General features: G+C 42.0%; 1 protein-coding gene and 1 long non-coding RNA gene across 2 annotated transcripts; both read left to right on the top strand.

The window, feature by feature from the left end:
- Positions 1-2,652: 2,652 nt before the first annotated feature.
- On the top strand, positions 2,653-5,739 carry LOC141782443 (nuclear receptor subfamily 0 group B member 1-like). The gene is made up of 2 exons (XM_074658818.1): positions 2,653-3,780; positions 5,162-5,739. The coding sequence occupies exons 1-2, from the start codon at positions 3,084-3,086 to the stop codon at positions 5,401-5,403; spliced, it is 939 nt and encodes a 312-aa protein (XP_074514919.1). The 5' UTR covers positions 2,653-3,083; the 3' UTR covers positions 5,404-5,739.
- A 4,203-nt stretch (positions 5,740-9,942) lies between these two features.
- Positions 9,943-12,977, top strand: LOC141782083 (uncharacterized). The gene is made up of 4 exons (XR_012597035.1): positions 9,943-10,639; positions 11,859-11,931; positions 12,085-12,184; positions 12,287-12,977. It is a non-coding gene; the product is annotated as an uncharacterized LOC141782083 (long non-coding RNA).
- The last annotated feature ends 335 nt before the right edge of the window (positions 12,978-13,312 follow it).

Raw genomic sequence — 13,312 nt, 5'->3', positions numbered from 1 at the left:
TTTAAACTGGGTTTGGGGCGAGCAGGCACTGTGCCAGAGAAAGAGAGAGCTCTATATCACCGAAGAATAAGAACAAACCAAACAGAGTTCTCCAGGGATAACAAGAATCTGACGATACAGTGCGTGTCATGATACTGGGGTAATGATTCAATATATTGCGATATTGCAAGCAAGGCAAGGAAAACTGTCATAGTATAAAGAACACACCAGAAATAAACCATTTTAGAATAGGTAAAAAAGACACATGTATACTGCATGTAAGAAACTGCATGTTTTTTTTACTCCAAACTGCATGTGATTATCATAAAGTGGGCATATCTGTAAAGAGGAGACTCGTGGGTACCCATAGAACCCATTTTCATTCACATATCTTGAGGTCAGAGGTCAAGGAACCCCTGTGAAAATGGCCATGCCAGTTTTTCCTCGCCAACATTTAGCGTAACTTTGGCGCGTTATTTAGCCTCCTTCTCGACTAGTTTCATATGATGCCACTACCTTCACTCTCTTTAAAACTGACCCTGCTACAACCTCCGAACAATTAAATAGCAGCCGGGCCCGATGGCTGGCCGTCAGATTTTTAAGAGGTTAATTAAAAATCGATACAGTGTTTATGAGAATCTTTACAGTATCGCATAACATAATATCGCGATACTCATGTGTATAGATATTTTCTTACACCCCTATTTTGTAGGCCAACCAGGAATTTAAGATCGCCCTGGTTCCCTCGACAAAAAGCCGATAGGACTTTCCATTGGGTTTTGGATTATTGCAGAAAATAAGCTCTTTGGCAAACAAACACACAAACGTTTATGATACTTCATGTTTTGTTCAGCAAAATAATCTTCACAAATGAACATCACTTTTTTTGATTTTTGAAGTGTGAAAGCCATCGAGTGGAGAGCTACTCAAGTACATCTTGCACAAATTTGATAAATAAATGAAGGAAGAACAGGAGGGCCTGAGAGCAAGACAAAGAGCGGCAGAGCACTGTAGCTGTCTTTTCAACTTTGTGCTTTTGCAACAAGACATAATGTAATCTCTCCTTGAGACGGAAGGATTTTTATAACCTGCGCTGGCTGGGCCTTGAGCGGCAGAAGAGACAGGCTGGGTGAAGGCTGTTTATCCCGCGGTGTCCTTGATATAAACATGTGAAAAATCTCTCCGTTTTCTCTCTCAGCTAAATCAATACAAAGACATTCGGCCTCTGAGCAATGTTATAGCTCTGCTGCAAAAGTTTTTCATCCTGCCTCCATTCACAGCCGCGTCCTTCGACGCAAACGAACGACGGACGCTGAGGTCCTACTTACTGTGAGTTCATGAATGTGGCCATGCACTCAATGTCATCCTTTCTCCACACCAAAGACAACCTTCTGTGAAGACCCTTGTGTGACATTGTGTAAGATATTTATTTGGTCGCTACATCAGAACTGCCTGAAACCGAACATACTGTGTAGTAAGTCAGGAACCGCTCAGAACTTCTGCATTATTCTCACAGTTTTTCTCATTCAGACAACTTCTTTGCTTGTTTTTTTCAAACTTCTCTGTAATCACCTCTGATTTCCCCGAAGCCCCCTTCCTCCCTCTCTTTCTCTCTCTCTCAGGTAGCAGCCAACCCTAACCTGTGATCCCTCTTAGGAGCAATTAAGATAAACCTCTAATTCATCTGCTTTATCCCGACCTGTCTCTCTCAGTCTCTCATTCACTTGACCTCCACTCCTCCCTTCCTTCAAACCACCCCCACCCCTCATTCCCCCCTCATCCTCCTTCAGTGACAGAGGCAAGGAGAGCATTGAGTCATGACATCATAATTCACCGGCTCCTGTTTTCACGGTTAAATCAATATCAGTGTGTCCGAGTCAAGGTTGGAGGCCGGCCTTCACAGCTCAGCTCTTCCCTACTTCTTTCTCATAGAAAACCATATAAATTGTCCCTAAAATAATTAAGCCTTCAGATCCGTCGCTGGCCTATATTTTTTACCGGCTCCATGCCTGATGAACAGCGCTGCCAGAGAGTCAAGGTAATGCTGAGAATAGAACTGATTCCTTGTCTGCCTCTCTCTGCCTTTTTTCCCTCCTCTCTCTCACTATTAATAACACATCTGTTTAATTAACCCTGGCCTATTGACTGCTGCTTTTTTTTTTTTTTTACCTTTGATGTGTGACACATTGTGTCACATAACAGTCATTTCACTAGAACAGCAGGTGATGGCCAAATCATGTTACCTCACCCAAAATCTAATGCCTTAAAAAAGACGGTCATTTATCGTGCCATCTATCACTGGAAAAGCTGCCCTCTTTACATCCGTCAATCCTCTAACAAATCCTCATTCAAATACCATCGAAGAATACATTACTTAAGCAGCTGATCCATAGTCCAGTGTTGGTCATGTATGGTTTTTCTTTTGTTCCTTTTCCCTGATGATGGGCCTTGAAGCTAAATGGTTGTGGAAGATGTGTATGAAGGTGAAATTTTTATATGATTGGGAAATTTGAATGTTATTAATGTAAGACAAATATGATGTTGTATATATATGTATGTATGTGATAAATGTAATGTAATGGATTCGGACCCCAGGAAGACTAGATGGTGCCATTGGTATCAGCTACTCGGGATCCTTTTTAAATAAATAAATAAATAACCATAATGCATTTTTAGTTGAACCTTTTCTTAATCTTTCACATGTGAGCGAAAGAGATTTTAAAAAGTGCTTTAAATTATCATCTGAAGTGGGTTCTTGCAAAAAAAAAATCATTTTTATAGCCTAGTGGTGTTGTCTTGAATGTGTGAGAGAGCCAAAGAAAAGTGTGTTTTTATATATATGTGTGTGTGAGAGAGAGAGAGGAAGAAGAGGAGGTGGAGAAAGAGGAGGTGCCTGCAGTCTGGTGGAGGCGGAATATGCAGAGAAACAGACTCTGAAATAGCAGGGACAGACAGGAGCTAATATAAACGTGCTGCCCTTCACTCAGGGGCTATCAGGGGGCTAAGGAAAACACAGCTACCTCCTGTCACTGACCCCCAGGCAGCTTCAAAGAGACACACACAGTGAGCTGAGCTCCGGCTCATGTAGAGCGGCCAGCTTGGCCATGGCCACGCTGGAGGGCTGCCGCTGTCTGGGTGCCAGCGGTCGGAACAACAACAGCATCCTCTACAGCATCTTGAAGAGTGACAGCCTTGCAACTGCAGAGGAGCAACAACAACAACATCCCCAAACATTGCAACACTTGCTCCACAAGACCTCCTCCTCCACCACAACCAGTGCAGCCCCAGCATCTCTGCAGGAGCTCCGGCAGCAGCAGCAGCAGTCGTCGTCCTGCTCCTGCGGCTCGACGCGCCGCAGAGGAGTCCTCCGATCCCCGCAGGTGACGTGCAAAGCAGCCTCGGCGGTTCTGGTGAAGACGCTGCGCTTCGTGAAGAACGTGCCGTGCTTTCGAGAGCTGCCGGAGGACGACCAGCTGATGTTGATCCGGAGCGGATGGGCTCCTCTGCTGGTGCTGGGGCTTGCTCAAGACCGGGTGGACTTTGAGACCACGGAGACGGTGGAGCCCAGCATGCTGCAGCGCATCCTCACCGGTCTACCGGAGCGGCAGAGCGGAGAGGTGGTGCTGCAGGCCGGACAGAGCAGCAGCAGCGGCAGCGGCAGCAGCAGCAGGGCGGCGGTGGCGGCCGGGGTCTCTGTGGTGGATATCGACGCGATCAAAGCCTTCCTGAAGAAGTGCTGGAGTGTAGACATCAGTACCAAGGAGTATGCGTACCTGAAAGGAGCTGTGCTGTTCAACCCAGGTATGGTGGTTAATATACCTGTGCGTAAAAGTCATTTCACTCAGATGGCACAAAGCAAATACAGACTTGTCAGGGCTCCTGTCAGGCTGGGTTTAATATACTTAGCTTTTATTTTTCATATATTAGTTTATTTGGAAATTGACTATTTATAGAGAAGAAGCATAGGCTATATAGTACATATGTGTATCATTGAAATGAGATGTAGAAGGTGCCATTGATCCTATAATAATCAGAGAGATGGTGGTGGTTAATATACCTGTGCGTAAAAGTTGTTTCACTCAGATGGCACAAAGCAAATCAGGGCTCCTCTCAGGCTGGGTTTATTATATTTAGCTTTTATTTTTCATATATAAGTTTATTTGGAAATTGACTATTTATAGAGAAGAAGCATGTATAGTAAAGATGTGTATCATTGAAATGAGATGTAGAAGGTGCCATTAATCCTATAAATAATCAGTTACCAGTTTGAAAGATTTGGGGTTTTATTGCACCTTCTTGCTTATAGAGAAGAAGCTTATAGGCTTTAAATATAGTGCAGACGCATGTTTTCTAGCAGCAACATGTGTATCATTGAAATGATATGTAGAAGGTGGTGCCATTAATCCTATAAAGAGTATGCGTATACCTGAAAGGAGCTGTGCTGTTCAACCCAGGTATGGTGGTGGTTAATAATACCTATGCGTAAAAGTTATTTCCCTCAGATGGCACAAAGCAAATATAGACTGCTCCTCTCAGGCTGGGTTTATTATTATACGCTTATTGATTAGCTTTTATTTTTCATATATTAGTTTAATTGGAAATTAAATTGGAAATTGAATTTTTTTAAAGGTAGTCACAATTTTTTTTTTTTTAAAGCTAGTCACATGTCAAAGACAATTTTTGGAACAGTAATGCAAAACAGCACTTTACTATGGACATAAATGCACTTTTCTCTGCTGCTAAACACGACTGCAAATTGTATGAAATTGTGTCTGAAACGTTTACTTATTTTATTCTTCTATTGTTATTTTTAGGTATGTTCATTTTAATACTTATTTATTCTATCCTTTTTTAATGCACTGAAGGGAGCTGGGAGGAAACAATATTTAGTTTCCTTCTGTGTATGCAAATACTCAGTGAAATGACAATAAAGTGAATCTTGAATCTTGAAATTGACTATTTATAGAGAAGAAGCATAGGCTATATATAGTGCAGACATATGTTTTCTAACAGCAACATGTGTATGAGATGTAGAAGGTGCCATTCATCCTATAAATAATCTTGATTTTGGGGTTTTATTGCACCTTCTTGCACAGTATGTAGCCTGGAAACCATACTGAACTTTTTCTTTCAACTCCTCTCACTTTTCATCTCTTTTTCTTTCATCTTCTCCTCTCCCCAGATGTGGAGGGTCTGCGCTGCCTCCACTACATCCAGTCTCTGCGTCGTGAGGCGCACCAGGCTCTGAACGAGCACGTCCGGCTGATCCACCGCGAGGACATGACGCGGTTCGCCAAGCTGCTCATAGCTTTGTCCATGCTGAGGGCCATCAGCCCGCCGGTGGTCGCGCAGCTCTTCTTCAGACCCGTTATAGGGAGCGTCAGCATCGAGGAGGTGCTCATGGAGATGTTCTATGGGAAATAGGTCACCACATGTGGGCTGCAGGTGAATTCAGCAGATGGACTGAAATGCTCCAAAGCTCTTTATAGGGTAAAGGAGGTGAGGGGGCAGATGAAGAAGATATTAGGGACTGCATTTACAACTACTTAATGTGGGAGATCTTCAAGGACTGTGAAACACAAGTGTGTGTGTGTGTGTGTGTGTTTGTGTGTGTGTGTGCGTGTATGACAGATAGGAAGAGAGTGTGTTGAAGGCAAGATATGTTACATTAGAGGAAAAATACAAAGCAGCTGCTGGAATTCATAACTTATTTGTTTTTATATAAACTATTTTTCTATAATAAAAAAAAAAAAATACTCTCTGAACTTTTGTCCTTGTCTGTGTGTGATAATCAGCTCATCACTGACACACTTTTCACTGGGGCAAGTGTGAAATCAGTCCTACAGACACAATCTAGGAGATAATGTCGCAGTATGTAAGCAATGAGTGGACTCATAAATCTGACATCACCTTGAAAAATGTGAGTCACACTGATTCAACTCATGTTCACAGTGGGTTATTGATAAAGGTTTATTATGTCAACTAAGATGCGGCTACATGTTCGGTTACTCACACCGGCTGTTCAATGTCCAGCAGGTATCAGTGGAGAGTTTATAACAATGTTACTGTGACTTCTAAATACTGGTGAAATGCCACATTAGACCACCAGAGTGCAACAGTATACCACACATGCATCACCCTCGCCATCGACCAACACGCACAGACAGAAATGGTGTAGTAAAAGTGCTTCAGGTAATACTCTCTCTCCAACTCTGGCCATTACCGTGTGGACTTTTGTGGATTGCATGCCCCCTGGCAGCAAGTATAGGCTGGAGGACTGGCTCACTAGAAAAAGAGAATCATATCCTGCCTTCATGTGCATCTAGAGACTACACATAAAGGCAAAGACGGATACTGTAGTCTTATGGCATCATCATACAACATTAGGTTCCATTAATTCTATAGAGATCTAAGTGATGAAACACTGTACAACAATGGCGCAAAGATTTCCTGCTCTAACAGTAGCCTACAGTACAGTACGGCCAAATTATTTTTACGAGTCCCTGGACGCCTGATTACCGCTTCCAGCCTCCATTCCATACTTAGTCACTGTTCAAAGGCCAGATGGCCTGTACCTGTGCTCAGTCCCTGCAGTTTTGTTTTGGCCCACTCTGACAAAATAATCTGGCTAGAAGGTTACTATTTTACATTTAAACATGCCCTGTTCTGTTAAAGAGGACCTATTAATGCTGTTATGCTTTTCCCTTACCTTTGGTGTGTAATATAGTTTTTTGTGCATGTAAAAGGTCTGCAAAGTTACAAAGCCCAAAGTCCACGCCAAAGGGTGTTACTCTCCCCCACAGAAACACTGGTCCTGAACTGCCTGAAACGCCTCGCTCGAAGTCGCGCCTTTTCTTCCGTAACGTGGTGATGTAACCGAGTAATATGTAAGGGATAATGTATAGCGAACCGGTCATTGTTGTGAAATAAACCCCGACCGGTCACCCCTTCAGGGCGATACGGTGGACCCGACGTGCAACGGAGGCTATACATTATTCCACTTATTACATCAATAATTTTACACAAAAACGATCTGCCAGAGTCCGGCATCAGAACTACAGCCATAGCAACGCTGCTATAAAGAAATAACAGACCGTAGAACGACGTGATTGACCAGATTTGAGTTTTCAACAAAGCTGTGTATACATTTGCAAAATACCTGCCTAGCGGTTAATTTGGCACGCCCTCAAACAAAGCTAGTTAGAGCGGAGCTGGAGCGGAGTCTGAAGAGTTTTGCTCAATCACAATCAGAGCAGTTAGGGGGAGCTCAAACAGAGCTTTCAGACAGAGGGTTAAAAAATGTGTGAGAAAAATAAAGCATGTTCTAGTAGAAACCCAAAATACAAGTATGCACCTGAAAATAAGCATAATAGGTCCTCTAAGTTTTGGATTATACCCTAACCTAACTAAAGGAAAGGAAGTGAAAATGAGTTAGAAAGAGATGGACAGAGATAGACATACATCTCGTATCAGTCAGACAGCCACTGACTAGACCATCAAATGACCTCCTGTTCCTGGGTAGACCTTAAAACAGGGAGCATTGCCGTCAGTACTGTAGCTGTGCAACAGCACAAGGAAACCGAGGAGGCTGAGAGTGAAGGGCGGGAGGTGGCATACTGTTCAAAACTCACAAAGCAGGAGAGTTTCAGCAAGCAACAACCTTATTAAACTCCTCTTTGATGCAGAGTGAAACAGACTGATGGGATCAAAGGTATCACCAGCCACATTCCTGTGCCTGATGGAGGTGTTTCATAGGTCTTATTGAGTAAAGTTTGTCAGGGATCTGTCCGTTCACGTGGCAACCTTGTCTGCAAGCTAGAGCATCTGCTGTTCGGTAGTTACAACAAAGGAAAAAATAAAATGAAATATTAAAAAGTAGTAGAGAAATGGATTTTCCTGTATAATTTTAAATCAAATTGCAGTCTGCATTCAAAAACTCAATGAAAATGTTTTCAAGAGCAGTAAAAAGTGTGCCTCCAAGTAGCAATCTGTGCAGTTTATTTATATTCAGCACAGAATAATCACATGCAATCAAAACAAAATTACACTGGAAGGAAGGACTTCAAGACGATAAGCTGAGAACATGAGATACCAGCTGGATGTTCATGTGAGACCATCACTGATAACTCTCACACACCGCCCGGTGGTCTGATAAGGCATTGCAGGAAAAGACAACAATGATGCACAAGCAAACCCACTCTGGCACATACAGTTACCACTGTGGACTTTGCTCTTAAGATATTCTTATTTCCAGGGTTACTTTAAGGAAGTTTTACTCAAGTACAATTTCTTAGTTAGTAAGTCAGCCAAATGCAGGCCTACTCTGAGTTAACTGGCAATAGGGTGGGTAAAGGAAAAATGTATATGATGATGTGGATATGTGATAGCCCTATTAAATTAAAGAACACATTTAGGCTACACAATAAAAGTACATTAACATGTCAGTGTACACACATCACACCACAGAGCCCCTATGTCCAAACCAACAACATATTTCTACAGACAGCACTCTGCAGCCTGCATACAGTACAACCGATTATCAATTATCAATTACACGACTGCCTTCCTCAGTGTAGCCTACCCCTTACCAGAGATAACCAGAAAAGAGGTCAAAACTCAGACAATTAGCCTACACAAAAACTAGAATTCATGGTATATGTAAATTAATCTAATGTACAAACTTGATAACAGCAACCAACCTAGTTGTTATATAATAATATTAATAAATAATAATAATAAATTATAAAAAAAAGAAAAGGTGAAAAACTCAGACAATTTGCCTCCACAAAAAATAGTATCTATGGTATATGTAAATAAATCTAATGTACAAACTTGATTACATCAACCAACCTAGTTGTTATATAATAATAATAATATTAATAAATAATAATAATAAAAATAATGAAGTATAAAAAAAGAAAAGAGGTCAAGACTCAGACAATTAGCCTACACAAAAAATAGTATCCATGGTATATGTAAATTAATATAATGTACAAACTTGATTACAGCAACCAACCTAGTTGTTATATAATAATAATATTAATAAATAATAATAATAATAATAATAAAGTATAAAAAAAAAAAAATGAGGTCAAAACTCAGACAATTAGCCTACACAAAAAATGACCAACAATAAATAAAGAGATGTGGACACTGCAGCAGGTGCAACAATTTAACCACATAAGTTAAATATCCTGCCACTTCTTACAGCAGAATAAATCATCACAAGGCAGACAACACATGTATAAACAAACTCCACAGAGACTGCAGCCACAAACACACACACACACACACACACGTTTAGCTGCACTTAGGCCAATAGTTAGTTGTTGTTGTACTCAGCTGTCTGAAGGACACCATGCAATCCTCCACACCTGCTCCAGTTTCACCTTCTCTGCTCCCACTGCACTCCTCAAAGTTTTCAAACATTTTGAGCTGAAAGAAGCTCTGCAGCCACAGCGGAAAGTAAAAAGTTCCTCCACAACACCGAGCATTTTAGCATTTATCCTGACCTGGGAGTGAACCTACAGGTCACTCAACAAGTGGGTGCTTTTGATTTGTGTCCCTTTGCATGCTCCCTGGGTGGTGAATCAAACCAGTGATTAATTACAACCGCTTAAACCCTTAACCTACAATAACATAATTCTTTCTTAAAGTGCATTTAACTGTTAATTAACTACATTCAGTCCACCGCCCGCTAAATTATGAACCCTGCTACAGTGAAGGAATGACCCGCCCTCCTCTGCCTCTGATTGGCTCACTGCCTTCTATTCGCTCTTGGATTGGTTATGTTTCGGCATGGGGTCAGCCAATAAGAGGGAGAGTAGGGCTAATCAGCGGCAGAGGCCGGCCCAGGTGCGACAGGTATTATGTTGAATAGTGATGGGAATTATGGCTCTTTTTAGTGAGCCAGATCTTTTGGCTCAGCTCCCCAAGAAGAGCCGGCTCTTTCGGCTCCAAAACTGCTCTTCGTTTTAACACTTCTGCCTTTTATAATTCAGCCAAATTTAGCACTGTTTTGACCTATGATTAGTATGTGTGCACATATATCACTTAAATTATTCAATATAATTATACTAAACCTTATAATTTCCAGAATATCATAATTGTACATGCTGCTTCATTTCCGACTGTCACTCATCTTGTCTGCTATTCGCGCACCACACTCCTCTCTCTTTCTCTCCTCCTCTCCCTCCTGCTCTGTACCTGTAGACTGTCAGCGCGCCGCCCCTCTCTGCTTGATGGTATGATCCTTGTCTGTCATCACCTGATTGGTCGCACGGATGTCATTAACACAACATTCAGTCACAGTCAGTGCATGGAGTGACCGTGGCGCGGAGAGGATCATCCTGTCATACTGCCTTGAATTGGTAAAAAAAAAAAATTGCTCTCGGACGGGAGCCGGCTCTTATCGTTCACTTAAAAGAGCCGGCTCTTTCAACCGACTCGTTCGCGACCAACACATCACTAATGTTGAAGTGTGTTCCCCCATCGAATTGTGTTTCCCTTCTGTTAAAATGATAGCTCCCACCTCAGTAGTTACGGTTAAGGGGTAAGGGTTGGTTCAGGTTTAGTGGTGACTTCAAATGGGGTCGTGTTTACCGTGTTCACAAGAAGAGTCCATATATGAACGCCCCCCTCTTTAGGTATTCACGACCTGGTAAGTGGAAAGTTAATGAAAGCTCCGAGTTCGTGAGTTGTGACGTGTTTGTTGATGTTGTCAGAAATGGCGGAGGCCATGGAAGTTAATTTTTCGGTGCATAATAAGTGAATATATTGTAATTTTAGTCGTGTATTGTTTTTCTTCGTAAATTTATAATATATCTGAGGAAAATGTTAATATTTCCAACGGCCTCATCTTTTTTCTCTGTCATTATGCCTTTGCATTTCCTGCATACCACACATGAGCGAAATTGAGCCAATCGCAAGGCATGACCGCAGCTTAAGTTACACTGTGCATGTGTTGTACCCCATACCCAGAAACCCGTGTCCACCCGTGTCCCAGCCTCCTTCCATAGGCCTTGCATTATGTTGCCCACTTGCTAGCTTGCTAAATGGTTAGCCTCTGTGGCTTCTAGACGCCGACAGTAACGTTAATATTGCCGCAGCGGTGTTCTCACGACTTAACCACTTGAACGAGCATACCGTTTACACGACTTCCCATGTTGTAAACTCAGCACACTAGTTTCATTTGAAGGCACCATAGGTAAGGGGAAACAGCAACACATATCGACGGGTAACATAACTCAACACAACACCGGCACCCCACCTCCCCCACCTCCTGGCCAGTGAACATAGACATTTAAAACGTGTATGTTTTCCAGAGTGTCACCTCTGTGAAGCTCAGCTCAGCCTTCCTGCGGCCGCAGACACATCAGCAGCTTTTTCTCTGCTGCAGCTGCTGATTTGGCTCATTTTTATTCCAAGTAGTAGCCTACAATAACTGAGATTAAAAATACTTAAGTAAAAGTAAAATTACAGATTTTTTTTAAATGCAAGTACACAAAAAACGACTTTGTTACAGTAACGACAGTTAATGTAATTTGTTACTTCCACGCACCCCTGCTTATTTCTGTCTATCTCCTCTAGATGTTCACTCTCTATGGAGCCTATTTTCTCTCCAATTAACTCCTTAATTGCTCTATGTGATAAAGAGTCTATTAATCCTGTGTCTGCTAATAAAACTCCAGCTGTCTGGCAGGAGGCTGCCAACACGCAGCAGTCACCAGCTCTACTTGTGGTTGACAACATGTTGTGTGTGCTTGCATGTGTGTCCAACTGTTGGCATCTTTATTAGGCCACAGTAAGTTCCAGTGGTTGTGGTTCATTTGTGTTTTCAATAATACAGTTATACATGTTTTTTTTCTATATGTTTGCAGAGTCTGAAACCATCTGAGCTGTTTTTGCGCTGCCTGGCACCAACAAAAATGTCCATGCAGCCCGTCTTTTATGGTGACAAACTCTGTCTCTCACTCACTTTCTCCCTTCCTCTTCATTTAACTCTGTCCCTGTCTTTTTCCTCTGCCCCAGTTTTTCTTTGTCTCTGTTCTCTCCTGGGATTGACAGAGAATCAGTAAATCTGCTTTGTGTTTCTGTGTTTACCAGCGTTCAATCGCAAACACCCCTTGCAGGTACTGTGAATCCCCAGGAGATGGCACTGTTTGGCAGCACCGCACCACCATCGTGTTTAGGTTGCCAAGCAAAAGTCAGGCATCAAATGAGACTCCTTGGCTTTAAGCCAAAATGTTTCTTTTATCAGCACTTTTTTAAAAGGTTTACCTTTGGCATTTCTGCCTCTATCTGACAGGAGAGATATACTGGAAACATGGGGAGAGAGCAAGGGGGATACGATGCAACGAAAGTCCCCAGCCAGAGTCGAACCAGGGAAATGAAGATTGCGTGGAGAGCGCTCAGAGACCCCCATATCAGCACACTTTAAACTGTGAGATTCCCATCATGACCTCCACCATTACATGCTGTCTAATTGTTGACCTTCCTTCTTTGCACTCTGCATTGACATACTACTATAAATGATAATGTTTGTTAGTGTTGTATGATGTAATGTGAGAATCATTGGGAGGACAGGAATACACACATTACAACAAATCTGGACAGTAGCTCCTACCTACTGTCCTTTAAAGTAAATCTCTCACGATTCATTGTTTGCAAAGCACATTTCATAATCTCCCTGTAGAGGTTTGTTCTGGGTTTTATCTATTCATTAACAATTTTTCAAATCTGTCTTAAAACAATAGTCAGGTGCTCAAACGAACACTGAAACATTTTTTGCTTGCTGTAATCTTTCTTCCTGTTCCAATTGGCCATTACAAGATCCCTTCCTAAGGCACTTCCAAATATAAGTGATGGGGGACAATAAATGAGTATCTACGATAGACTGTATTTAAGAAGTGGACATAGTCACTGTGATGTCACCCATTGGTTTGTAGACTGCTGTTTTGAAGCCTCGAGCTTGGCATTTTGGCCGTCGCCATCTCGGTCTTTGGCCGTCGCCACCAGAAGGGGCATGAGAGGGTGGAGCTAAATACAACTGAACACTGAATAAGACATTTTTAGGCGACAAAAAAGGTTATAATTAACTTCCATGAGCTGAAAACACACTGTGAAAGGGTTAAAGTTGTAAGATGAAAAACACAGACAACTCCTAGACCGGACAACGATGTGGTAGCGACCTGTCAAAGCATACCCTGCTCTATGGTCTATTTTACTCTAAATGGGACCATAATTTACTAAACATCATGCTGTATTGAAGAAGACTTACTTAACTGAGGTAATAAATCAAGTGAGAAGTAGGATCTTTTTCTCACAGACTTCT

Source organism: Sebastes fasciatus, chromosome 14 (assembly GCF_043250625.1).
Source record: "Sebastes fasciatus isolate fSebFas1 chromosome 14, fSebFas1.pri, whole genome shotgun sequence".
In the NCBI taxonomy this organism is placed as follows: Eukaryota; Metazoa; Chordata; class Actinopteri; order Perciformes; family Sebastidae; genus Sebastes; species Sebastes fasciatus.
This window is presented reverse-complemented; position numbering and strand designations above follow the sequence as displayed.

Excerpts from the sequence above, each read along its gene's own strand:
- LOC141782443 (XM_074658818.1), top strand. The coding sequence starts at position 3,084 with ATGGCCACGCTGGAGGGCTGCCGCTGTCTGGGTGCCAGCGGTCGGAAC. Across the intron at positions 3,781-5,161 it reads AGCTGTGCTGTTCAACCCAG|ATGTGGAGGGTCTGCGCTGC; the intron begins GTATGGTGGTTA and ends TCCTCTCCCCAG.